Source organism: Azolla caroliniana, unplaced genomic scaffold, assembly GCF_043228905.1.
Source record: "Azolla caroliniana isolate FFs.n. ecotype wild unplaced genomic scaffold, voAzoCaro1.0.p SCAF_7, whole genome shotgun sequence".
NCBI lineage: Eukaryota > Viridiplantae > Streptophyta > Polypodiopsida > Salviniales > Salviniaceae > Azolla > Azolla caroliniana.
In genome coordinates, this window is record NW_028230442.1 from 2,460,519 (window position 1) to 2,488,192 (window position 27,674).

Sequence of the window (27,674 nt, forward strand, 5' to 3'; positions counted from 1 at the left end):
TCTATTATTGTTAGTGGACGGATCAACACACTATACATATTGAGCTTGTTCTTAACACCTCTATCTACCATGGACATACATATATATAAATAACCGAAGTATATTTTTGAAATGTGATAACCATTATGTGATCACAAAAACGTTTATAGGAACTTGAGCCCATGACATCCATTGTATCCGTTTACTAGAATAAGTTATGGACATAGCTTTAGGTTCAAATGGGATGCTAAGTTATCATAAATAAATAAATGAGGAAAGTTTTTTTTTTCTTTCTTTTTTTCGAATAATTATTACCTTGGTATTAATGGAAAAATGCCAAAGGCTACAAATAACTCATACAGTAAAATATAACCCTCATACCCACATCAACCAACAGGTCGATTAGTAAAAGCCCTCGTGCATGGTCCTTCCAAGACGAGGGGCGGAAAAAGATAATTATCCTAAGATTTCATGGTTTAGCTTTGGGTTTGAATGAGAAGGCTAATTTATCATAAATAAACAAATAAGAAAGGATAATTATCCTAGGCTTTGAGACAACCGAGCATGATTAGTAACGTGTAGGCACCTATGTGGCAGTCAAGGGGCCTTTGGTTTAAGATATTAATATGGGAGTAGCTACCTCATATTGTCATCTCCATGTTGAACTATGAGACTTCATTGGTTTCAAGAAGCTCGTGTCAAGGCAAGCACCTATCATCTAATCTAAGCCAAGGTACATCTCTAGACCATATGTGGTGGTATGGGATGTCGTTGGGTTTAAGGTTTGTGATCACAATAAATAATCTATGTTATAGACTTAATATTATGAGATATTGCCATCTCGTACAAGCCAATGTACTATCACCAAGTGACATGCTTACATTAATGTCATGTGGTTATTATACATAAATGTGAGGTGAATAGTGTGCATGTCGTGTTCAACCATGCTATATAAGCAAGTTTTCTAGTTATTGATGATCATTCTAATACGATGTCATCCTTCAACATATTCTTGTAATCTTGTTCTTCTTCTTAATAGAATTATATTATTCTCTTATTTCTCACATATTTTCATATTCTTTTCATCAATTCTATCTTGTTCCCACTTACGACTATCATTTTCAATTGGAATAAATTATTTTTCCTTTAGGAGTTTTCCAAAATCTATTGTTGTAATGGAGTTCACATTCAACCAACAAGAGTATTTGTGGATTATCTCTAAACTTGATTGTTTAGTAAAAAGGATTAAATAAACCTAAACTCAACCTCAATGGAACATAAAATGGATACTCAACACCCTCCATGAACCCCTTAATTGAGAACATATCCCTTAATTGTGTAGCCCTCATTTCTTTTATAGTTTATTTAAGTTGGTGTTTTTCTCTCTTCCCCTTTCCTAAAATAGGATTTTCTTTATTTTTATGAAAACACCTTCCTTAATGTGTGTAGCCCTCATTTATTGTCATATTTATTTTCACCTAAAATCTTTGCCTATTATAAAATTTAACTTTTGCTCATTTACTCACTTTCCATGCACAACATCACAACAACAGAGAATCTCACTAACACCATAGAAGTTTGTAACAAAATTTCGTCATCGATATCCCGATAAACCAAGCCCGGTTCATGCATTGCAACTAATGGAGCTTGTCATCAAAGGAAGTGGATAATGTCACAAACATTTATACCCAAGTATATGTATATAGTTAGTATATAAAATATGGTCATTCGTGAACCCCTATAGTCCATTATATACATATATAGAAGCTTTAACTTTTTGTCTTTTCTTTTTTCCTAAATAAAACTCCTTCCATTAGTTATAAAATTTTACAGATGAGATTATTATATACAAATCACTCTAGGGACGCGATAGGTCCATCTTATGTGGATGCCCATTGACTCAAGAAAGGGAGAGGATGACCACTGTTGGATGAAGGCTAGTCGTTGTCTTTCAACTACATTGGAGCCGCCCTTGAGGCCATCATATTGGCACTGTAGAGTAGTTACAACTTCACTCCATATCTCTTGGATTAACATTATTGGTTGCGCGGTTTGGTTGGAGAAGACCCTTCCTTCTACACCGTTGTTTCCATAGAATCCAAAGTGTTATTGAGTTGACCAATTCCAACACAACTTCAGATTTGGCATTAATAGGAGTTGAGTGGACATTGTTGATGGTGGAGAAAAAAACCTCTTGTGCTTTTATCACCAAAGTCATCCCCTCCTCCTGATCTCTGTCAATTGGGGCCTGCCATGATAGCCAACATACATTTCCCCACTTGATTGAGCCTTGCACCTAGCATAATTACAATAAGCGCCCACCTCCTCGCCATATTCGATGGGACTTTGGGTAGTCCCATAGAGCGTGTCGTATTGATTCTACTGCATTTGGGCACACTACACAATTAGGAGAGTTAAGGTTCCCACGCTGCCATGCACCAACCGGTAGTGACTTATGTATTAATAGCCATTGGAAAGTGGTGATTCGCCTCACATGTTGTTGTTTCTAGATTTTCTACCAAAACTTGGTGATAATTGTGTGAGGAACATGATATGTGTGCCAAACCTTTGCAACAACCAACTCTTGGGCGGTTTGAGCAGCTAGAATATGGCGACCCAATCTAGTTGTGACTTGAAAGAAAGGGATGGGTTTGCTTCTTTTCCCCGCATAAGGATCACGCCATGTCCATTGCAAAGGGTCCCATCTAACCTTACGCAACCATGTGTTTTCATGAGTACATATGTGTCAATCTGGTTGTACTTTGATTGGATCAAGATCTACAATCCATTTATGCCCAATACGCTAGTGCTCGAATTGCCTTATTTTGTGTTGGTGTCTCATTGTCTCGCAATTCAAAGCCTTCAATCATGTGTGGTGTTTCCCTACCTCTTGGGATCATAGAGCCCTCCTCCTCGTAGCCTATCCATTTCTCCATTGTCGTCCTTTGATTAGCAGCTTCCCTAATCAGTAGAGTGTTAATGATTTCAAATCTCATAGCCCACCCACCCCTGATTCCATTGAGTATGTTGGCTTGGTCTTGTATTGGCAATGACATAAACTGTCTCCAACATTCTATACTTTTTCCTGGACTTTCCGCAATGTATCCCCATGACAACCCCTTGATCCAATTAGTTGATTAGATTCATCCCTGATACACGGGTTCCATAGGATACGTTGATTGAGCCAGGATGTTCAGAATTAGGTTGATCGCGCTTGAGCCCTCGTCTAATGTCACACCACGCCTTCCACATGGATGCACTGAATCTTTCCTCCAATTGGCGGGAGAAATTAGGTTTGAGATCCATGTTTAGAATCCATCCAGTTTAGGGGGCCCAATTGGCCCCTTTTTGCAGCCTAAAGCAAGCGAAGCGTAACCACAATAGCACTTTTCAGCAATCATTCCTTGGTTGGAGTCCTCACACCACAAATTTGGCGAGTAGAGCTTTTGATTGTGAGAGCGGATCAATAAGACCCAATACTCCTCTCGACTTAGGTGATGTGAGTATAGGCCACACCACCTTGGCCCGTGTTGCATGATCTTCCTTACTAGACCAAATGTAGTTGTGTACCAGTCGCTGAATCTGGTGTATACTTTCACTTTAAATTATGTAGTGACAATTAGTGTAGTGCAAATGTAGTAGAATCAATACGACATAATTTATGATATATCCATAATAATACAAGATTTTGCCACATGGCACAAGCTAATGGATTATTGCTAAGTGGAGATCATCCTCACAAACATGTGTCCAACCATGTTATGTAACAAAATTCTTTAGTTATTAATGAATAATTCCGGTTCAACCTTGTCATTGGTTTATTCTTGTAATCCTTCTTGTTCTTCATAGTATAATTACATTCTTCTCTAATTTCTCTCTTTTTTTGTATTCTTTTCTTCATTTCTATATTATAACCATCAAGCTCAACTATGAGGTAGTCTATGCTTGATTGCAACTTACTCTTTCATCTTCAAATCATTGGACTAGATCCCTCGTATCTAGCTCGAGTTCGATCCTTTATCTTTTATTTCCTTTATTTCTACTAGGCTAGAAGCTTAGCGAGTAAAGCAAGTAGAGACCAAGTGCAAGCGAGAATTTCTACAACTTGTTCTTACCAAGTGTCGTACAAAATATGTTTGTCATCTATAGGTCAATGTGAGCATGTTTGAGATCAATGTCTTCAGCTAATGTAATCATTGTTTATTGTTGGGAAATAGGTTTCTCCAGACGGGAAGAAGAGAACGAACTGAATTGGGTGGAGTAAGTGGGTAATTAGGCCGAGCCTGAAAACCGAAAACCAATTATATAACTGATTCGGGAGACTATATTTGTAAATAGTCTAAATGTGCCCCATGTGGGCTATATCTGTAAATAGCCAAAAAGTTGTATAAGTATAAATACAACTAGGGAAAACTTTATGAGAGTGTGAATCATTTTGTAGTTGATCATAGTTGTATAATTACTGAAGAGGTAGTTGCCTCTATAACTGAGAGAGAGAGAGAGAGAGAGTGAGAGTTAGTGAATGACTACTTTGTAACTGCCTGTTTGTTAGATGAAGAAGATCTCGAGGTCGTTGCCTCAGAGTTTCTTATTGTAATTTCCTTTCAACATAGTGATTCAGTTTGGAGTTTGTGAACTCCACGTGGTTTTTCCCATTTGGGTTTTCCACGTTAAATAACTTTGTATCTTTTCGTTTCCGTTTTTCGTTTTCTGTCTGTGCATTATCTTGCTCGTTTCTTTGCACCGAATATCTATACGAGAAACCGGTTGTGGTTGGTTACAATCCTAACATTTACATGGTTTTCATCTTCGCCACCCAAATGAATGTCTTTTTGTAGTTGATGTCATGTGAATGCTCGTGTCCTTTTGCTACAAGGCAAGGCTTGTATCAATTGTTGTTGCCATCATAGTTGCTCTTGACCTTGTACACCCATCAACATCTAATAACTTTATTGTGTTGGAAGAGTGAGACCATGGTTATACGTCTCGTTTTCATAGAGGTCTCACATCTCCCCTCATTACTTCAACCCATTTCGGGTCTTGTACCACTTCCGAGGAAATTTCTAATTTTAGAACGATCGAGAAGAACAAGAACCCCATCTCCATTAGCAAATAAGAGTTATCATTCAGAAGCATCAAAGGCTATAGTTGAGATCAAGAATGGTAGTTTAATGTGATGAGGGTTTGTAAGGCTTTGTCCCAATATTTCCTTCTTGGTTTTTATTCTTATTGCTAAAGTTTTGTATTGAACCAGTGAACAAGTTACATTTAAAACTTCATCATTTTGGTCTCATTGGTCACCTTAGTCTCATTGGTAGAGAGGAATATCCATTTTCTTCTCATTCTTCTTTTTTCTTTTTTTTTGTAAATGCACACAATTATATTAATTGTATGTAAAATCCACTTAGTTACATCACTTCTTAGTCTCCTCTACCTATCATATGCCTATGTAGGGAGATAGACGTCCTATAATGTCATTAAAAAACTCGAATATGCATTTGAGGAAATGATCCCCACATGTTCTAACATCCAAAAATTCCACATGAGTATACCTTTCATTTTCTTTATTTAGGTTTTTACCCCATGTCTATTATCAAACACGAAAGCATTACACATTTTCCAATTGTGTTGTAGTCCCCAATAACATAAAAACTAGAACAATATCTTTTCTCATCTCTCTCTCTCTCTCTCTCTCTCTCTCTTGTAAATAATGACTTTCATTACGAAAGAAAAAAACACCACCATGACTAACTTACTACAATGTATAGAACCCCTTCTATCAATGGGATCTAAAGACTACACACCAATTCAAATAGCGAATATGATGATATGTGACCTTGCAGAGTTCTCTCTCTTCATGGTTGAGATTTTGTGACTTCTCTAGCACTGTCAATTGCCACAAAAGAAGTCCTTTTAACTTTAGAACATATTTTCTCACCCCAACTTGCGAATCAAAAGTAGTCCAATTGAACCATAGTCCATAATACCTCAAGAACTCAAAAATAATTTGAAAATGAGGCATTGGTTCATTTTTCTCCATATGTGCAAAAACCCAACTGAAGGAAGACAAGCTTACTCCAGTTAGAGATATCCACCATAAATTGATACACCTCCAGACCATCCTTGCCATCGGGCATGAAATAAATCGATGCTTATGATGTTCCAATTCCACCGAACAAAAGAAACACAATCCTTGAGTAATGTTTCTTTTTTTTTAATGCATCCCCCAATGGTAAAGCTCCAACCATAACTCTCCAAAGAAATACCTTGGCTCCTAACATCAATCGAGAACACCAACCTGCCTCGATCACATGAAGCCACCAAGTAAAGGGCTTATGAAAACCCCATATCTTTATAATCCTTTCTTCCAACCACTTACATTTGTCAATCAACTTGTGATAAGCAACATTTGTTGAGATTATAGTCAATCTCTTATTTCCAACAAACCTCAAATCAAGCTCTTGAGATCGCCCATCTAAATCAGGAATTGGCTCATATGAAGATAATATTTGTTGCAACTTATCCCAATATAAAGGTATAACCTTTTGGAATGCGAAATGTGATCTTACTGTTCAAAAGGCCATTAATCTTCTTTGTGACACCAACATAGCATCCTTAACTGTACCAAACCCAATCTAGCCATCCAATTAAATTGAAGGTTAAGAATTTGTTTACCTTTCCACCTCAACAACCTTGATGTCGCCAAAACCTCCATTTGTAATGAATTGACACATCCCCTTTCTTGTGGATGATGTCATTCAATATTGATGCTCCACCAAGACGCTTCGGAGTACAAACATGATCCCATGCCAACCACGTTAAGGCTCTCTCTCTCTCTCTCTCTCTCTCTCTCTCTCTCTCTCTCTCATAGGAAAGTTATTTGGATGCCTATTTGAGGATAAGTGCATGGGTGGATAATAATGGTAAGAGGGCTTATGGACAAATTAGTTTTTGAAGACACCGTAGAACCTTCGATCACCTAGTCACTCTTTATGTGCTAATAGAAGAATTTTATTTGAAAGGTAAAACACTATATTATTGATTTATAAAATTTTTAAAAGCTTTTTCATCATGGTTCCTTGTGAACATCTTTGGAGATGCATGGACGTGATCAACGTACCAAGTGGATGTATGCTTTTAAAATTTTCAATCTACCGAGGAGGTGACATGTTATGTAATATGTACATATAGGGAAGATGGAATTCCAACTTTTTTCATTAGCATCATTGATGTTAACAATCAATATTGACATCTACGGACTACTCTCACCAACTCTCTTTCATTTATGCATTGATGAATTTGAACAAAAGATCCACGAGTTTGTAAAACAAGAAATCATTGAAAAAGTTGCAATTGGGAATCTAGTTATTGTGCTTTCATTATAAGCAAATGATGTTATATTAAAAAATATAAGCATAATGGTGATTATGTACATCGTGATAAGGATAAGGTGATAATGATTGTGATGGTAATGATTAGGGGTTAACTGGCTTAGTTTATGATTGTGATAAAAGTAAGAGGTTTTTTAATGATGGTGGTGATAGGCTCAGTGAACATTGTGATAGGTTTTGTAATAAGTTGGGTTTTGTGTAGATAATTGTGGTAGGCTGGGTGATGGAGATGATGATGCAATTCATATGGATAATGTGTTTTGTGTGTTTGATAAAGACATGGTGTCTTATGAATATGTGTTTATGATAATCAAAGTATGCAAAAGAAGGCTCAATTTAGTGACAATGATGTGGGTTATAGAGCATTGGCGTATGATGAGGTGTGTGTGGTTAGAAGTGATGATCGTGTCGAGGAAATTGATATTACATGGATGTATGTGGTGATAACACGACCTGGATGTTTGTCACAATGATATGGTTTACTAGAAGGATATGTTTGATTTTTGTCGTAACAAAAGGTTGCCTTTTCAAATAATGATGAAGGGATGAAGGGTTTGATAATGATTGTTTTGTGATGTTTTTCATGATTAGTATGAGCATGATGGTGTTCTTGATCGGGTAATGGCAAAGGCCTTTTGTGAGGATGATGAAATTGTTGGTTTCTAAGTGATTAATGCTAATGGAGAATATAAAGATCGAATCAATGATACCAATGATGAATATATATTTAATCGTGAAAATGTTGATCACAATTTTTTTTAGGGTGATGATGAGAGAGATTTAATAATAGAGATCATTATTTCCATGATGATAAAATGTACGTTCAAAATTATGTTAATGATCCTGACATTTAAAAGAGGAGAAACTGAAGTCAAAATTATTGCAAGAGAAGAGTTTGGCAAAGGTTGATGTGATCTAAAGGCAAAGTTTGAATGTTCTAGATACATGAGCAATGAAGATCATAGGAGCCATCCATGATAAAGTAAGTGAGGATGCCTTGAGATGGTGGGACATGTAATTTGATATGACAAATGAATCATTACTAGTTAAATACACAAACCAACGGAAACAATGTTTTAGCCGCATACTAGAGGATGTGCGGGTTGGGTGGAATTGGATATCATGGCACATGCTATGAAATACTTTTTTCACATTCCATATTTATATTAAACATGAATAAACACAAATTTTGGTATTTTGGCCCATATATTGTTTAAATGATAAATGTTTATGTCCTAATATATATAAATAAAGTTTTGGGAAAAGTCCATGTACAAAAACATCAAACCTAGGCAACAAGCTCAAGCAAATGCATCAACATCAAATAACATCACATAAATGTATTTGTTGAGATATCGAGCTCAACTAGGTTTAGTTATTTGGTCAATTATGTAACCTAGTAGTTACATAAATAGAATCTAGTTAGTGTGTTGATTGACTTTAAACCCTTAAATACGACATTGTACTTAAGTAAGATACATTCTAGATCCTCCACTCCCAAGTACATTTAATATAAGACTTATATCCTTGTACCTATATTCTCCTCACATATGTGCATTGTGCACCCTTGCACATGAGATATATATATATATATACCTCATTGTGGGTATTTTTGAACTTGATGCTTATTAATATAGAGAAAGGTTATCTAGCTCCACTCTTATTAATTATCCCCCATTTTGTCTTATTGTTAATACGTGTAACTCTCTCTCTCTCTCTCTCTCTCTCACACACACACAAACACATATCACCTAATCTTCCGTTGCTCACATACAATATTAACTACTCACATAATTAGACACTAATTAACCCTTAATTAATTACCTAATTATTAACAACATACTTTTAAAATGGAGATTAGATTTACTATTTCTTAGTGTTCATAGAGAGGCCAATATTGACCCATAGGACAACACAAGATTTTTTGATGTGTCTCCTTACTAAGAAGGTATATCCATACTTTGAAGCACAAAATCTCAATGTATGAAGAAAGTATACACATATGAGCTCAACCTTGTAGGCGTTCTCTTTACTGTGACACTCAAGTCATCACCCCTTCTAAAATGTCATCATAGCTTTCATGAATTGAACTATATGTTGAGCATGTAAAAAGCAAGTGTCATTCATCCTCTACAAGCAACTCATTATATACCTTATGCACTTAATTTCTTGTCTAATGCAACTTCAACACCTAGTTTGTGTACTAAAGTGCTCGGGAGTGTGAGGGTTCTTCAAGGATTGATACTCATGCTAGTAATGATATAATGTTGAATACAATCAATAGGCACTCTTGCCTTGTATCAAACCCAACATTCAACGTTTATGTTTGCAATGCAATATTCTCTTATTCCTTAGTGTTCCATTAACCTTTCCTCAGTAACAACTAACAGCATATTTCAAGGCATCAATTGAAAGCTTCAAGAGATCTGCTACATCCATATTTTGAACCATGTTTTGTTCTTTATTTATTAATTTTTATTAATTCTTAACCGTTGTATATTGGATAAACATGTGAACCATGTTTTGATTTTTTTATTGATTCTTAACTCTTGCGTATTGGTTAAAACATCCTGTTAATATAGAATTTGTAAGTTCCAAATCCCTGCAAGCTAAGCTTTTATCTGAATATTGCAACATTAATTGCCACAATACAGGATGACAGTAAAATACATATCTCACACTAACACCAGGTGTAACACATTTACCTGAATACTATCAATCCTTCATAGGTATACATTCCAAAGTTCTTCAAAAGTCTATTTCTTGTGTTCTCCTTTCTATGCATAATAATTTTTTATGTCATCATTAAGAAAAAGCTAAGTCTAATTACACTCAATAGTCATGATCAAGCTTGCTTTCAAAAAATAAATCTGCACTAAACCAATTTTAAAATATTATAATACAAACTCAATTTCCAAAAACCTCAATTAACAAGGCATTGGAAATTAGATCAGAAATAAACTTTCAGTTTTCTTCAAAGCCATGACAAGCTAATAGGCACTAATTTGTTGCATCTGAACTCATAAATTATGAAAAGCTGATAAATAATTCCAGGCTTGCAGAATTCCATACAAGTGATGTCAATATGTTATATGATACCTGGTCTATCTAACAAACAAATTTTTAGTCTATAATATAGCAAGTCATAACAAGCAAATGAATAGATGTCTGCAAAGTCACACTATACATTAATATTGGATATCCAGACCTATATTCACAACTACATATTCAGGCAAACCAATGTGAGACCTGGGACCATGTTGTGATGGAGCACCAATGTTTTAAACATTGGCTAGCTCATATCTGCTCCAGGTGTTTTCTATGCACTAATACAGATGTGCATAACATGACCAAGGCATGAAAAAGCTATCAGAGTGCCGATCCAGATCACAGTATTTGAATGACACATACATCCTCTGTTAAGTTAAAAGCCTATTTCTCTAACACGTCAAGAGTAACCAAGCACACTACACAAACTGTACAGCTTTTTCAAGACTATTCGCTTTATTTCTTTCCCCTGAGCTTTGTTCCCAACACTCTCTCCAACTTGGATATGATCTGCTGGTTAGGTATTGCTTTACCAGATTCATACTCTTGTATTATTTGGGGTTTCTCATTAATTTGCTGCGAGTAAAAATAAAGCATATTGAGAAGAAAGAGGAATCATCAACACAAGAGTAGAGTATTATGAGAATAAAAAATCATGCTAAAAAACCAAAATCCTATTAATGTACCTTCGCAAGTTCTGCTTGAGTGAGCTTTTTATCAAGACGAGCTTGCATTATTGCTTTCTTAAGATCTGAAGATACTCTCTCATCTAGAAGAGGAAACATGGGGAAAACACAGAACAATACAGCAAATTTAGAATGGATTTGAACATACACTTATGTGTAATAAACATAAAAAATTTAACATAACTTACGAGCAAGTTCTTCAGTCTCCTCAGCTAGTTTTTTTGTATTCAGTCCAGGGGTAATAGTAGATGATTTGTTGGATCCCGCATTAACTATTACAAAATATAAAAATAATTATCAAAAGGAACATAAATAACCAATACTTACTCCATCCAAGATGCACAAAAACACTAGATTCATTGTATTACCCTAATATCTTGAGCAAAAGATGAAAGATCGCAATAAATAAAATGTTGAACCACTAATTCACTCCTATTATTAATGTCGCTAATTCAAACATGCAAAATAGCTAATTCAGTCTTTTACAATAGATCTGAAGACTTGTCATAAAAATTGTTTTAGAAGTCTTCATTGTAATTAAGTATGAAAACCAATACTAACTTGCAAAGCCATCATGAGGATCAAATTTATAACACAGCACCTTTTCTCTTCAGTAATAGTTCATAAACATCTATATTGCTCTTAAAGGTTCAATTTGATTAACAGTTGGCTTTAAATATTTTAAGTTTTGCAGATGGATGATACAAATTTAAGATGCAATCAATTGGCTGTGCATAATTACCACTCATCATCTCAACATCCCTAGAGCCATCCACAAGCCTAAAACAACAGCACTTTACTATTCTTTTACTCTTAAACACACCCACGAATTCCTTCAAAAAGAAATTAGCACTACCACAACTTTCGGAGTCTAACATAAATAAAGATTAGCTTTCGAGCAAAACCCCTTCCTTACTGAAAACATTTCAACATATTTCACAAAGTGATGCAATAGAAAAAAAACTCTGAACAGGATTAGTAGCACACGAAAATCATTTCAACCGTAGTATCACCTTTTTCCGACAGTTAAATCTCACGCAGTTCAGATAATAAACAAATGTGTGTTACAAGGACATAAGATAAAAGTGAATCAATGGAAAAAATGAAATCATGAATCTTCTTCTGCCTCAGGTAATGATTTTATCCCTTCCTAAAGAAACAAATGACTCAAATCGAAAACTCTGAACAAATTAATCAACTTCCAGGGAAATATGTAAGTAAATGAAAATTGAAGAAATCGGATCAATTCAAACGCGAAATCAGCGAACCAAAAAGTAAACACAAGAACGTTTTTTCTTCGACGTATCAAAAGATGATAAGTAAGAGAACAAAATATGAACAGGCGGAAATGTAAGGGAAGGCGGAAACTTGACTGCCTGGCTCGAGAGAGAGATTGGAAGGAAAAGCATAAAAAGAAAGAGAAAGGAAAGGCTGAATACATAAGCATCATCGCTGATCAGTCAACAGAAAGAAGAGACAACACGATTTTCCACCGCCTCGAAATAAATAATTTACGCAAGAGGAAAAAGAATACGTAAACTTCTCTGCTGTCTGATCAAACGAAAATATGAAGCAAGGAGCACGAAAACATGAACTACTTCACGATCCGAGAAAATATAGATCATGGTGGAATAACTGACGAAATAAGAATGACAAGGGGAAATACAGTTACTCGCGCCTTGAGATAAACAAACGAAAGAAAGAAGGAAATGGAATGTGAAATGGAGAAGGGGAAGAAGAGAAGAGAGAGATTCATACATTTCTTCACGGTCTCGATAGGTCCTCCAGCACGTCTTGCAGCGTTGACAGTCTTCTCATCTCGTTTAGCGGCGGCGGTTGGAGCTTTCTTTCTGATAACGACAGGATCCCAGTCTTGCCTGATAGGTCCAATTCCAGCCATGGCGATGGCGATGGAGATGGAGATGGAGATGGAGATGGAGATGGAGATGCTTTCTTCGACGTTCGTCTGTCTGTCTGTCTGTTAGTTCTGTGTCTCTCTGGCTTCTTCGTTCGTTTTCTTTGCTTCTTTGATCTCTCTCTTTCCTTCTTCTGCACGAAAAAGATGAAGTCTCTCGAACTTTCTCGAAACTTCCTTCATATTTTTATTTATGTATTTATTTTATCTGTTTTATACACTTTTACTCTCTTTTTTGAAATTCTGGCGTGTTTTGAAAAAATTTAAAATGAAATCCATTGAGAGGAGGAAGAAGTAGAAGCAGAAGCAGAAGAAGCCAACCCATCCAAATTTTCCTATATGAAACCCATATATATGCTCGGGGGAAATGTCCGGTTCATGCCCATCCGACTCATCGTGTCGCTTACACTTGGCCTCTCCACATACTCTAACTCGTGTGTGACAGAAGCCTGCCTTGCACCGGCGGCTCAAAAAGTACTCCATCTGCCATCGAAGACTCACATGTGAGAAGAGTACATGTTTGTCTGATGGAAAGCCTTGATGCTTATTGGAGGTATGTCAGATGCAGTAAGATAGGAATTAATTTGTAAATAAATTTTAGCAAGTGTCTGAAATACCCAATAATGATGATTCCTTGCTATTAAAAGATAATAATCTTTCCACCCACAATAGTGTTAATTTCGCTTTCTGGAGGCCTAATATCTAGCCACATACCACACTAAATGTGCTCATGTACCAATCTTATACAAATTAAATAAAGATAACCTTTCAGGTTGTTGTAAAGGATATTGAATTGACATTTACAATTTGTTGCTCCCTCAACGACGAGGAATAAAGTGGGTTAGGCCCCAAGATGAAAGCAGGTCAAGTTTGGTAGGCAGTTAGCTAACGGCAACTTGGGTTTAGCAAGCAAGAATGTGCTAGGATAGGTGCCCCAGGACCAACACTTAAACGGTCCAAGGTCCCACCACCAAAAGGTCTTGTTCCCACTGTCCTCATTGCTTTATCTCGTATTCCAACAACATCGAAGATAAGTGAAGAATATAATATAAGTAAGGGCACTCCTCCTTGTCTTGATAAATAAGTTGCAGAGAGGAAGGAAGGAACGAGATTGAAACGTGCCTCAAAATCTATTCATCATTTCCTAGGCCATTTCCAAACATCTCAATCACACTATCACAGACGTCCCCAATACAAAGGAGTTGTCCACATCTGGCGTAGAAAAGCAAAAGCATGTTATCCACACCCACTGAGTAGAGAAGAATGTGTGTTGGTCCAGTTTGAACCCTTGCATTTTAGTTGAGAAAAATCTTTGACCCTATTCATTTGTTTCTTATGATGTCCTTGATAATGTGTAATACAATTATCCATTGATTTCATGTAGATCCTTCTAATACCATGGGACACATCTCCCATATGTTGTGCACTTCGACTATTACGAATAATGTAATAGTAACTTGAGACCATGGCATTTAGGAGCATAGGTACTTAATGTATTCCTACTTGATACCTACATAATCTTGAAGCAAATACATAATGTGAACTATCAAGTAAAAACTAAAAAACTATCATTGCTTAAATACTCAATGTTACATAATATAAACAATATAATTTGACAAAGAAAGTCATTACATAAGCATAACATTGTACCTCTTTGGAATCATCTTACTACTCGCATCATCAAAACATGACTCTTCAATCTAGGAATCAACACATCGTATGTGATTGTCAATATCCCAATATTGCCAATAATTTCATCATTATTGGGTTGTCATTATCAACGGATTTGTCAATGCTAAGAGGTATGCCACCACCATTCGAGGGTTGCCACTATGGGAAAAGTCACATTACAACTAATGAAACCATCAATACACTATTGCTATTGGGGCAACAACCCCCCTGATGGTGATACAACACATTGAATATGCCACTCTCAATCACACAAGTGACGAAGAAGAAGACAAATGATTACGAATGTGAAGAATGTAGCAAAAAAACACTCACACAAGAGTGCATAAAGACGTGGGACCATAGTCAAACGAACGGTTGATAGTGGAGCGATAACACAATTGATGGTTGATGAGTGGTCTTCAAGAGTTGAGCAATAATCAAGCTTATGGTTGAGACTCGAGAGTCGGATGATAACATGGATGACAATTGATGGTTGATTGTTGTGGAGAATTTTAAGACTTTATCATACATTGTTCTTGATAGTTGTCTTACCTAACTAACATTTTACCAAGATCTATAGGGTAGAAGACAACCTCTACTCATTTGTTGGCAAGTCAAGTAGGAGCGAGTGTCAATACACTCATGAGCCTATGAACAAGCACTAAAGAATGAACAAAGTAAGCTCTAATCCTAATACCTAAATACATACAAGCAAGTTTAAACTCATGTAGTCACTCTTAAACACTATAGGTTAACTATTCAGGAAATATGCAACAAAGGAAAATTTAAGCATGATCATCAGGATTAGAAGGTCAAAGTTAAAATCAACCCAAACATTTCATGTGTAAGCTTCAGTATTACAATAGCAAAGAAGAATATTAGAATACATATCATAACCTAAAAGGTTGCGAGGACTAGGGGAAGCATAAGGTATATCTCAAGTTCTCTAAAATGTTGGGCAAATGCATAAAGTACTTATCTAAGTCTCATTTTATAGCATTAGATACTTACAAGTGCCCTTGGGCCTTTTAACATTGATGTTTAAGTCTCTCTATTATATTGTCCTTGTCCTTCTTCCTTTGTTTCTTTCCTTAGTTTTACATTTGTTCTTTGTTTACAGACAATATTGTTGAGGTGTGTGGAATTCATTAGCAATATTCATAAGTAGACAAAAATAACCCTATCGATGGTTGAGATTTGTACAATAACTAACTTGACAATTGATTATCGTTGATTGAGATTCGAGCGATCATCAAGTCAAACAATAATTTGGATGACTATCAATAACCATTAACCAAGACCCAATTGATTATCGTTGTTTCCCCAAGTCAATAAACAAACGCCATATATCCTCCTGCTTCTTCAGGTAATATCACTTCCCATTAACATCATGGCCATATAAAGGGCTATTGAATACATGCTTAAGGTTCAAAAACGTCCCTCATATTGTCTACCTAAAATATAATTGAGACCAAGGAAAAAGATCTAAAAGACACATAAAGCAAAAAATTGTATTCTAGTTGGATACAATATATGGAAAAATGGTTTGGATGATGGGATGCAACACACTTGTTTAATGCTGCATCAATATATTCCTTTGTGAATGAGGCCTTTTTGTAACACCAATGTATACATGACATGGAAAAATGTGGAGTCCCATGCTTGACACAATACACTACATGTTGCACCTAATTATAAAACTATATTCCTTGCCAAATGAGAAAACCACTCACATCAACACATGTTAGAGCCCACCTCGTTGTTTGCCATTTGAACATTTGACTTCATGCAACTTAGCTATATGTGAGATGATTATATCAAATGTTTGGAGATTGTAGGGTTGTTAGGTCCATATACCAATGTACCATGTGAATTATGAGATGCAATGTATGACGTAACAACGATTCGTGAAAAAAAGGCAGAAGCAAACTGATTGGGCCACAATCGAGATGGTCATGTCAAATGTTCAATATACTAATGTGGCATGTAGATGAAGATAAGTGATATATAGCGTAATAAATATGTATGTGAAAGTGGATAGTTTAATCTTATGTTTCTAGCATTAAGAAAACTGCAACCTTTTCATGTCCAAAATCGTATGTCAAAGAGCATGGATATTCATTCGACAATTAGTATTAACAATGGCTTAAGCAAAATTTGTTGATATCCACAACTTTCTAGTTTGTGTACCATCCATGTCCACATAAACATAGGGTTGCTTCGGCTCAAATGAGCCACATTTTTCTAGAGCCAATGTGTGTTTCAACAAGTTTCATGGTGATTTGTTTGTTGGGAAAAACTCGTATCCATAGGCGAAATCGGTGGATTCTTTGGCATCGTATTGCACACGTCTCCCTATCCAATCTATCTCGAGGTGATAAGAAAAAGATCAAATCGAATTCAAAGTTTCTAATCGAGACTTGGCCCGCTAAAGAGCTAAATCAACCTCTATAACACTCTTCATGCCTTTGCATCAAATAATTGTGTACCACGTGAGCACAAACTTCCATCATAAGACATTTGATCCCGTCTATTTATAAGCAAGACCACTTTTCAGATCTACCCACTTTCTTCATGCATTCCATACAATGGTGTGCCGCATCAACATCAATCTTGTATACGGCCAAGTCTGGACCGGGCGAAAAGTGGCAGAATTATTACTACGCTCTTACATTTTCCGGGTCATATAACTTGATGCCACATCAGCACCGCCTTGAATTGCGACCGAACAAGTGCGTGCCACATCAGCATCGGTTTGCATGACTTTGTTTTGTATCCGACCAGGTCTCGGGGGCCGCCTTGCGTCGTGCCCAATTAATGGTGTGCCACATCAGCATCGGCTTCCAATAATTGTGTGCCACATCGGCATCGATTTCTTCATGACTTTGTTATGGCAGTGAACCAGAGGAACAAGAAGGAAAGAAGAAGAACAGAGCAGCAGGAGAATTTCTCTGTACCCAGCGATTCACATCATCGCCGCCAGAGGGAAAGAGGAGGGGGGAGGAGGAGATTGATTACGCCCAATCATGGATTCGATGATTCAGATCCGGTTAGATTTAGCTTCCAACGATGCTCTGAGACAATCACAAGCTCTCCTTACCGCACTTCAGCTCGCCGCAGCAGGTAAGGACGTATCCTCTGTTTCTAGATCTGCTTGTGATGAGATCATAGCCAGCCCTGCAAATGCAGTATGCAAAAAGCTTGCTTTTGACCTTATTAGAGGAACTAGACTTACTTCCGAGCAATGGGAAACCGTGTGTCGTGGAATTAAGAATGATTTCGACTTTCCTGATCCGGATGTCACCGCCGCCGGAGTTTCCTTTTTGGGCGCCATCCCCTCTTGGCGCCTTGGGAAGCTCATTTCCGATTGTAATAAAGAGATCTCGAATTGTATCACTAGTGACAATCAACACCTTCGGTATGCAATAACTGAGACATTAGGATGTATTCTTGCACGAGATGATGTGGTTACACTATGTGAATCAAGTGCTCCTTTGTCGGACAAGGTTAGTAATTGGTGGATGCAGATTGGTCAAACTATGCTTGATGTATCGGATGCGGTTTCTCGGGTAGCTTTTGAGGCAGTTGGAAGGCTATTTCTGGAATTTAGTACTAAGAGAATGAGCCGACTAGCAGGTGATAGGCTCATTTCTACTGAAGCTTCTTTAGCTATTCGATCCAATTGGGTCATTTCCATGTGCAAATTTGTATGGGAAAAGAGAAACCTACTCATGGCTCGATCTTTAGTGCTTCCTACTGAGAGCTTTGGTTCAACCGTGCAACCCTTAGTTTTTGCTATTAAAGCTGTTGCAACTGGAATGGTGGAAGAAATGCAAGCCATTTCAGGAGGAGATGGTAGCCCTCGAGGTCCTATGGGCGAGAGAGACTTTGTGAATGCTGAAAGGATATTGGCTGTTTCAGATCTGGTTTCACACTTGGTACCATTCCTTTCCTCTTTAGATCCTGCATTGGTCTTTGAAGTGGGAATCAATCTGCTTTCACTTGCTGATGTTCCTGGAGGAAAACCCGAGTGGGCATCAGCGTCCATTACAGCAATTTTGACTCTATGGGATCGGCAGGAATATATCGCTGGTCGAGAAAGTATTGTTAAGGCAGTAGTTCAGAATCTTCAACTCCTTGATTTACACATGCAAGTTTCTTTGTTTAAACGGTTGCTGACAATGGTAAGGAATTTAAGGCTCGAGGCTGATCGAATGCATGCATTAGCATGCATTTGTCGCACAGCTTTGTGTGTAGACTTATTTGCGAGAGAGAGTGTGAGGAGAGGTCAAAAACCTCTTCCTGGAACAGATATTGCATCATTATTTGAAGACCCAAAGACGAAAGAGGATCTCACAAATGCAAGTAGCTCTAGCCTCTTCCGAGAGGAGCTAGTTGCATGTTTAGTAGAAAGTTGTTTTCAGCTCTCATTACCTCTTCCGAGGCAAACTTCTTCAGGAACTGAAAGTAGGGTGATTGGTGCCTTAGCATATGGTGCAGGTTATGAAGCTATGAGTTGGACTCAGACTGCCCTTGAGGTTGTGGAAGTTTGTAAGCCTTGTATTAAATGGGATTGTGAAGGAAGAACCTATGCTATGGATTGTTACCTCAAGCTTCTGGTGAGGCTATGCCATATCTATGATACAAGAGGGGGAGTAAAGAAAATTAAAGATGGAGCAACTCAAGAACAGATTTTGAATGAAACTCGTCTCCAAATGTTACAGCGTGAACTAGTGAAAGACTTATCTGAGGTAATATTCTTGTAGATGAAAAAATATATTTTAATAATTGGTTGGTAATATTATCAAATTGAACATGGCTATATTGGCTATTTATGACGATCAGGTATCCACATCAAGGCTTTTGGCAAGACTGATTTGGGCACTTGGAGAGCATTTTGACTTGCATGGTCTGGATCCCCTTCTTGCAGATGATCCTGAAGATCCTCTCAACATAGTTGTTGCAAATGTTCACAAAGTGCTTTTCAATGGCGATTCACCATTGAATGTATCAACAAACAGGCTTCAGGATGTCCAAGCAGTATTACTGTGTGCTCAACATCTTGGTTCACGGTATCCTAGAGCTGCGCAGCTATTCACAAAGGAATTAGAAGATTTTCGCAATAGCACTTTCTCTGACTCCGTCAGCAAGCATCAATGTCGTCTGATCTTACAGATATTTCAGCATACTTTAAAGCACCCGGAGTCCAGGTTAGAATTTCTTCACCAGATTTGGGTTCCATGAGGTGTGGCTTACAATAGATTTCAGGCATATCAGACTGATGGACATCAGTGGTCTATTCTACGCATTGGTTAAGCTCAGATATTAATTGATCTTATTTTATTAAGAAATAGTGCTAGTGAAGGGAGTTCAAAAGTTTCTTTTCACATATTCAGTGTTTTTTTCTCTTTTCAACATTAGGTGCTTGCAGTATAATAATAATTATTGCTGCTTGAAATTGTGTCCCTTGAAGTGTTTGTCGAGAAAAAGATTTGAGTTGATTCTAATGGAATATTCTTAATTTGAAACAGTGGGAATGCTAAAACTTTAGTGGTGGAACTGACTGAGGATTGGGATATGTTGTATAATGAGAGAAAGAATATATTAATGTCTTTTAAAAGGCTAAAAGAAATATAGCTAGATTAATAATACTGCCTAGGGTAACAGGTACCCCTGTCTTCTGTGAAAGGAAGATACATTACATATTTTAAGAGGCCAAAATGAGACCGAATAAGAGATTATATCTTAAACTAATGTCTCATTTTGGATAATAAACGAAAATAAATATAGCTAGATTAGTAAAACTTCCTACAATATAAGATGTTCCCATTAGCTAAGTACTTAACCTTGTGAGCTTAGATGAACTGAAATTCCAGTCTTGGAAAGATCAATGTGCAGAGATCCAAGATGGAGAGGTCTCCAAAGTGAGGAAACAATCTTTGATGGCGTGTGGTGATAATACCTTGATTTGTTGATAACAAGGGTGACAGGGTTGTGGTTCAGATGGATGTAGTCTATGTGCTTGTCAAATTGCATTTGCCTGATCTATTGCAACCCCTTTGAAATGTTGGAGACAAGACCCTATTTTTGCAGCTGTCAATTTGGATACTAGCATGGAACTGTAAAATGAAAGAAAGGTTATACCACCTTCTCTGTGTAGCTGAAATGGCCTACGAGATAACAAACTGTACCAATCATGACATCAAGACTGTGTTAGGTGAACTAAAAACTACAAAATCATCTACTAAATAAATGACAAAGCTATCCTTGTGATAGGTACTGAACAAGGCTATCAAAGAGGTGCATGATACAACATCCAACATAAGATTATTAATGACACAGTATATTAAGATGATTTACATAGGTCTTTGCATCATGTTAGGTATCTGTGCCTCATCATAGGATCACAGAAGTAGATCCTGAAAGTGAGTGATGATAGACTGAATCTGACTGTAATATCTGCCTCTCAAATCTCCTCTATGGTTTAATATAGAAATCTCAGTGGCTCTTTGGAGTCACACCTCAAACATGCTCATATTCCCAATGCATGTTGTAGAGGGATTTGAGAATACTAGTAGAACAATAGCTGAAAGGTGTGGAGGGTCAAAATAGTCGGTGACTAACTGCTGTGTGTTACGGGCATGACCATATAATATCCTGTGGTAAGATTTTACCGTAGTATTCTATACACATGGATATAAAGTGTGAGGGTTAAACAAGAGTGTAAAGAAGGGAAGGATTACTTTTAATCCTTGGGATTGAGACAACCCTTTAAGGCCAAGTGTGAACTTGCTCGGGGGCCTTAGGTCTGGCTATAAATATGAGGCCTAGCTACCCTCATTTGACACATTATCAACTACGTTGAGACTCTGTCCTTGTGGTGGATCTTGTAGCGAGCGGGACAGTACCAGGTACGACTCGACGCCACGGCGGTGGTATGGGATGCTGATCGAGGCTCAAGTCCTTCTCGATCCCTTCGCTTGGGGTGGTTGGGTGGATTGGCACCCTTATTTCTCTCTCTCCTCTCTCCTGTCTTATCTATGTTATCCTTATCATATGCTTACATTAATAGCTAGTTGTAACATTGTGTAGGGCCTAGTATCTACTCTTTTAATTACTTTGACGATTGAAGAGCTCTAGCAGGAGTAGTCACAACTCTCTCTGTTCTGGGGCTCCCACAAGCTCTAGAAGGTGGACTGGTCATGGGGGAGGATGTGTCCTGAAGTCATGCGAAGTTGAGCATCTAAATGTGTAGTGTTCTATTTCTGACGCATCATGGCATAAGCGGCATTGTGAATCAACTGGCCTTTGTCAGTGCACTTGATGAAGGTATCGAGCTGTTTCCACCTGAAGCTGATGTAATGTACATAGGTGACCAGAGAGGTGTATGTCCATGTAATTTGATCGAACTAGAAAGCTACCAGTCATCAAGATCAGAATGGTCTGTAATAGAACATCATTTTCATTCCCAGAGGCTTCAGTGGTCGTTATCTCTGCACCATAAATTACTGCAAAATGGGACCTATATGTGAACAACCAAAACTTTTTCCACGGCTCTTGAAGTGAATGAAGCATGCTTCTTCCAAAGATCCTAAAGAAGCACATCTCTTTGTCAATATGATTTCAGTTGCTGTCATCATGTGGAACTAGACCTCACAAAAGTGACTGGTATGTGTGTGAAGTTACAATCTTGATGGCCTTAGCTATGTATGTAAACTCTAATACACTCCTGGTCATCCAAGTGTAAGAGGTGTTAAGATCATCACTTTGATCTTCCCTAGTTTCATTGTGATCTCAATGGTAACAAAACTGCTGTAATGCATCAAGGTGGTGCTGGAGTCCTTGTGAGTCTGGTATGAGCACGAAGTCATTGCATATGGCAGAATAGAGATCCACGTGTCACCTATTGTGCCCCTGGTTTCCCCACCCCTAGTCAAGGGTGTTTGATTAAATAATGAAAATGGGGAGCATTTAGGGAAATAGAGAGAAAGGTGGATATTGAGCATTCCTAATTTATGTATAAACCTCATCCATTGTCTTCTATTTTTTAAACGGGACTTTTTTTCAGTATTTTGGACAATAATCAGAGGTTCACATTGTACAATTGATTTGTCTACTTAACCCTTGCTGACAATGCACATTAATGTAGATTTCTATTTCAAGTACATCTCACAAACTTCAAAAGTAAGGGTGAAAGACATAACCATTATTGTTTTCATTGAACATAAGAGATTGAAGACGCTTGATTGCATACTACTTAATGAATCATAAGCACACTTTGCCATTTGGCACCCTTTTAGTATCCATGAGTAAGTTCATGAGAATATATTTCTGTTTTGTGTTCCATAGGCCCATATTGAGATTTGAGTTCCACAGTTCCATATTGAGATTTGTATATGTGTGCAATAAGTACATTACCATGTTTCGAGTATTTCACTAAAGATTGGCAAGAATATTTGATTTTTCTTGGATATGAGATCTCTGATGTAGGGAGTTAACGATGAATCACCATGTATGTATTTAATAGCTATAGGCGTTTTATTAGAATGGAATTCTGAAGATATTATTCACATTTATTAATTGTAATTAGTGACATGTAATGAACTGTATAATAGAAGCAGTTTTCTTTGTTCAAAATTCCGATTTCTGATTGAGTAATAAGCTAATGATTAAGCATAAAACATTTGACAGTTGGGTAGGGTCAGCAGGTGCAACAGGGGATTATCCATTCAGTCACCACAAACTCTCTGTGCAGTTTTTTGATGCATCTTCTGCACAAGACCGGAAAATTGAAGATCTTGTCCGCAAAGCTGTCCAAGAGCTTTGGAGGCCTGAGCCAAGTGAATTGTTTCTCCTGGTTACTAAGGGGGCTGATTCTTCACTCTTAAAATCACCTCCAACGACTCGCACGTTATCTGCAAGCAGTGATCCATGTTATGTTGAAGCATATCACTTGATGGATCATGTTGATGGTCGCTTGACTCTTCATATGAAGGTTGATTGCAGTCCCTTTTTATTTGATAATTTGAGTTTCCTTTTTTCTGGCACAGATTGTTGAACTGGATTGTTCTATCAGTGCAAACATGATGAGCAGCCAGTGGAAAATAGTATCAAGATACAAAATATAGATAAGAAAATAAGCGTGAGGAATTAATATAATTTCTAATAAAGGATAGCTACTACAGATTCTAATCAAGGTTAAAACCTACAAAAATCCCAATAAATGCTTTCTTTCTGCTTCTAGAGGAAATAAAACAATTCCAATTTCCATTAGAATCTGAATTTTATGCCCGATCATATGTTTATAAGCTCTTCATAATCACTTCCTTTTCATAAAGAAATTCACATTGGACATTTGTAATATCTAATGCTTTTCTTATTTATAGGTCTTGAATATGACTGAGCAAGAGATAAATCGGGTAGATGTACGCATTGGTCTGACTGGTGCATTACAGTTCATGGATGGGTCTCCACAAGCTGTTCGAAATCTTCAACATCTCCAATCTCAGGTTTGCACTTTCAACTTGTTGATCTTTACTAAACCCACGTGTCCAAAATCAAAGGAAGACTCCCTGCCATGATCCTTGGTTAATTCTGATGTTTCTTACATTGTCTCAAAGTCATGCAATATAGAAAAGACTTTTTCTTATGAGCTGCCAATTTCGTATTGTTCCATTTCTTGTTGTTAAGAGATCCAGATTAACATCATCATAAATTGTCTCTTTATGTGGGGATATCCCTCACTTTTTAACTGTAAATGTTTAAGTCTTTACAATCTGTATATTGAAAAGGGATACATTTGATTTGTCATCCAAATGGCTTCTGTTTGCTGATGCAGGAACCTACACATTGTAGCATAACTGTGACAGTATCACATTTTCAACGTTGTGCATTGTGTGTGCAACTTATGTATTATCCATTTCATGGTGGTGCGAGTGTGGGTGATATGGATGATGCAGACTTTGCAGATGAGGATGGAGTGAGGCACAAAAGAACCTTAAAAGCCGATTATGGAGAACCAGCATTTCTGCGTTGTCAATCCTATTTAGTTCCGTTGACTGAGCTTTTGCTGCCACACAAATGCTCACCAGTTGAATTTTTGAGAATTTGGCCTAGTTTACCTGCTATATGTGAGTTTACTGGAGCTTATGTATATGAGGGCAGTGGATTCAAGGCAACCGCTGCGGTTGAGAGTGGTACACCTCCTTTCCTCATTGGCCTGAAAACTCTGGCGTCAAAACCAATTTTCCAAGTATCCTCACACATACTACGCACTGTGGCAGGATTTCAGGTATGGTTTGAGTTCATATTTTCCTTTAATATATGATCTTCTTTTTCAAGTCATGGCTTGGTTTTAAAGATACTAAAAATATAAAAAAACTGTTAGTGATTGATTGGATTAGAGATAAACGTTGGGTGGCATTTCTCAAAGAGTGATAAATGCGAAGTAAAAATTCAGACGAGATGATAAATAGGTCTCGTGTGATATAGAACATGAAGGAAGACCACTGTTATGCTGGATTCTCCACTAAATATTAGACAAATCTTGGCATTATAAACACTTAATGCCGCCCAGACCCACGCGAAGAGACAACAGACAGTCATTTCTCGAACATAAAACTTGAACACCCACTTGTGCAACTCCAATAAGATTATTAGGAAGGTATAAATTACAGAAGGAAGAATTCAACCAACAAAACCACAAGATGAATGTGCTTGATGATAACTGACTGACATGAGATCCTTTAACTGGATGGCCTCTGCTTTGCGATGAACTATATGTTTGTTTTACCTATGCATTTGTGCTCAAGTTAATACCGTGTCTATAATAATTCATGACATTGAATGATCTCTTCTGCTGTTTGTTATTGCTACACTCTGCTCTGCGTTGTCTCTCATAGTAGATTCCAAAGGGCTGAAACATCTGTATTTTTTTTTGGTAAAACTGTTGTGTTATTATATGGAACTAAGATACTTAACAAAAGACCACAGACTACACATAAGATATTACTCAAAGATGCAATTTTTACGCTGGGGCTACGATGTTCAGATATGATACACCATCGAATAACTAGAAAGGACCTCCTCATGTGACAAAAAACAAGAAAAATGGTGGACTTACTTCCGTGTCAAAAACCTAGAAAAGTGATGGGCTGAGAGCTTGAACATCTCTCTCAATTGCTCAACCCACGACTGTTCAATGGCTATTTTCTCTTCTTTCCTGCTATCCTCTGTCCATTCTCATGCCATAATAGCTTGAACAAAAAATATCTAACCCCAAAACCCTAAACAATATTTTATGAGTATTGAAGAAGTAGATGATCCAATTAAGGGTGTGTATTGGGAATAGCCTTAAAAAGTGTTGGGTTCTGCCATTTTGCCTTTTCCAGATGTGTTATGCTGCGAAGACCTGGCATGGAGACTTCTTAGGAATGGTCATATTTGGTGCTAGTGAGATGAGCAGGAATGTTGACTTTGGGGATGAGACAACCACCATGGTTTGCAAGTTTGTTCTTCGAGCATCATCCGCATCAATACTGAACGAGATTACATCAGATTTGCAGCAGTGGCTGGATGATCTGACAGATGGGGCTGTAGCATATATTACCGAGGAAGAAGTTCAACAAGCAGCAGCTGAAAAACTGAAGAGATCAATGGAGCAAATGGAAGTGTTTAAAGCTGCAGCTTCTGTAAGGCCACCACCACCACCAGCCAAAGAAGAAGAAGAAGATGAAGAACCATCACCTGAAGATGGTGATGGAAAGACGGAAAAACCAAAAGTTCCTAAAGAACCATCGACGCTTACGACATTTAGTGCTGAAGAGATCGAGCATCGTGCATTGCAAGCTGCAATTCTACAAGAATGGGAAGTCTTTCGCACAAACCAATCTTCTATTAAATTATAAGTACTTTGGAAACACACGTGTCATTTTCTTGTGGGTAGGGAAGGCTATTTTTTGTTTGCCGAGCTTTTTTTCTTAAGGTTCATTTTTTGGTTTCCTCCATACAGTTAACATGCTTCATTCTTATTCAAAAACAAGAGTAGAGACTCTTTCATCGTGCAGTTTGATCTGGGGATTTCCCGTTTCTTTTGAGATGAGGAAATCATGAAAAAAGCAAAAGCAAATACTATTGCTTTCCCTGGTTTAAGAACTAATGCATGTCTCCATAATTCTTGACTTCATTGAGTAAAACATCAACATATTTTGACAAAGAAGCTTCCCTACCTTTGCCAAATGGTGGATATGAATATAGCTTGGCATCTATAGGATTAAAAACAAAGAAATAATGGAGGATGCACCTCAAACCCTCTGCAAAAACAGGCATGTTTATTAGTTGGTTATTGGTCATGTGATTGTCTAGGGATACATGTAACAAAAAATAAGCCATGTATAATCATCCTAATTATATTAATCAGAAACACACCTACACGTCATGAATATAACAAGTATGTAGAAGTAAATACTTCTATATTAAAACACTTGTCGATGGAGAAAGTAAATGCATTCAAGTTGTAATGAGGTATTGTTCTTGTGTAGATGTGTCTAGAAAATTCTCAACATTAAGATCACCAATCTGACCAATTTGGAGCCTCAACAAAACAACTTGTTAGCAATATAAAAAATTTGGGTATAGTTAAAACTTAAAACAATTGCATATCATTCTTGCTAACTTCAAGGACTCTAATATGTGTAGTCATTGCTTTCTATTTGCAAGTTCTAATACCAATCTCTTCAAGTCTAATGTAGTTAGATTTAGTAGCTCCTAACTAATATGTATGATCAATTACTTCCCTTTGAGTTTTCTCTCTTGTTGCTTTGTATGTTAATTTTCTTGGCATAAAATCCATGCTGCATCTACAATAATTGTTGGTTCTAACCTTAACAAACCTCTTTTCATTATTTTTGGCATGAATCATTCTATGCCTTATCCATCTTCCTCTACAAAGGGTGTTCAATATATGAATGTTGAAGTTCTACCCTA

At 37.2% G+C, this 27,674-nt stretch overlaps 2 protein-coding genes across 2 annotated transcripts; one reads left to right on the forward strand and one right to left on the reverse strand.

Annotated features, from left to right (window-relative positions):
- Window positions 1-10,312: 10,312 nt before the first annotated feature.
- LOC147861513 (multiprotein-bridging factor 1b-like) lies at window positions 10,313-13,134 on the reverse strand. Its single transcript, XM_087323000.1, has 4 exons — window positions 12,863-13,134; window positions 11,293-11,376; window positions 11,105-11,187; window positions 10,313-10,994 (listed from the first exon to the last, which is right to left on the reverse strand). The coding sequence occupies exons 1-4, from the start codon at window positions 13,002-13,004 to the stop codon at window positions 10,875-10,877; spliced, it is 429 nt and encodes a 142-aa protein (XP_087179126.1). The 5' UTR covers window positions 13,005-13,134; the 3' UTR covers window positions 10,313-10,874.
- A 4,482-nt stretch (window positions 13,135-17,616) lies between these two features.
- Window positions 17,617-26,869, forward strand: TPLATE (ARM repeat superfamily protein). The gene is made up of 6 exons (XM_087321960.1): window positions 17,617-19,441; window positions 19,536-19,900; window positions 23,382-23,685; window positions 24,077-24,199; window positions 24,529-24,981; window positions 26,081-26,869. The coding sequence occupies exons 1-6, from the start codon at window positions 17,717-17,719 to the stop codon at window positions 26,594-26,596; spliced, it is 3,486 nt and encodes a 1,161-aa protein (XP_087178086.1). The 5' UTR covers window positions 17,617-17,716; the 3' UTR covers window positions 26,597-26,869.
- The last annotated feature ends 805 nt before the right edge of the window (window positions 26,870-27,674 follow it).

Excerpts from the sequence above, each read along its gene's own strand:
- LOC147861513 (XM_087323000.1), bottom strand. The coding sequence starts at position 13,004 with ATGGCTGGAATTGGACCTATCAGGCAAGACTGGGATCCTGTCGTTATC. Across the intron at positions 11,377-12,862 it reads TATCGAGACCGTGAAGAAAT|TTAATGCGGGATCCAACAAA; the intron begins GTATGAATCTCT and ends ATTTTGTAATAG. Across the intron at positions 11,188-11,292 it reads GGAGACTGAAGAACTTGCTC|ATGAGAGAGTATCTTCAGAT; the intron begins GTAAGTTATGTT and ends TTCCTCTTCTAG.
- TPLATE (XM_087321960.1), top strand. The coding sequence starts at position 17,717 with ATGGATTCGATGATTCAGATCCGGTTAGATTTAGCTTCCAACGATGCT. Across the intron at positions 19,901-23,381 it reads TTAAAGCACCCGGAGTCCAG|TTGGGTAGGGTCAGCAGGTG; the intron begins GTTAGAATTTCT and ends AACATTTGACAG. Across the intron at positions 24,200-24,528 it reads TTCAACATCTCCAATCTCAG|GAACCTACACATTGTAGCAT; the intron begins GTTTGCACTTTC and ends TTGCTGATGCAG.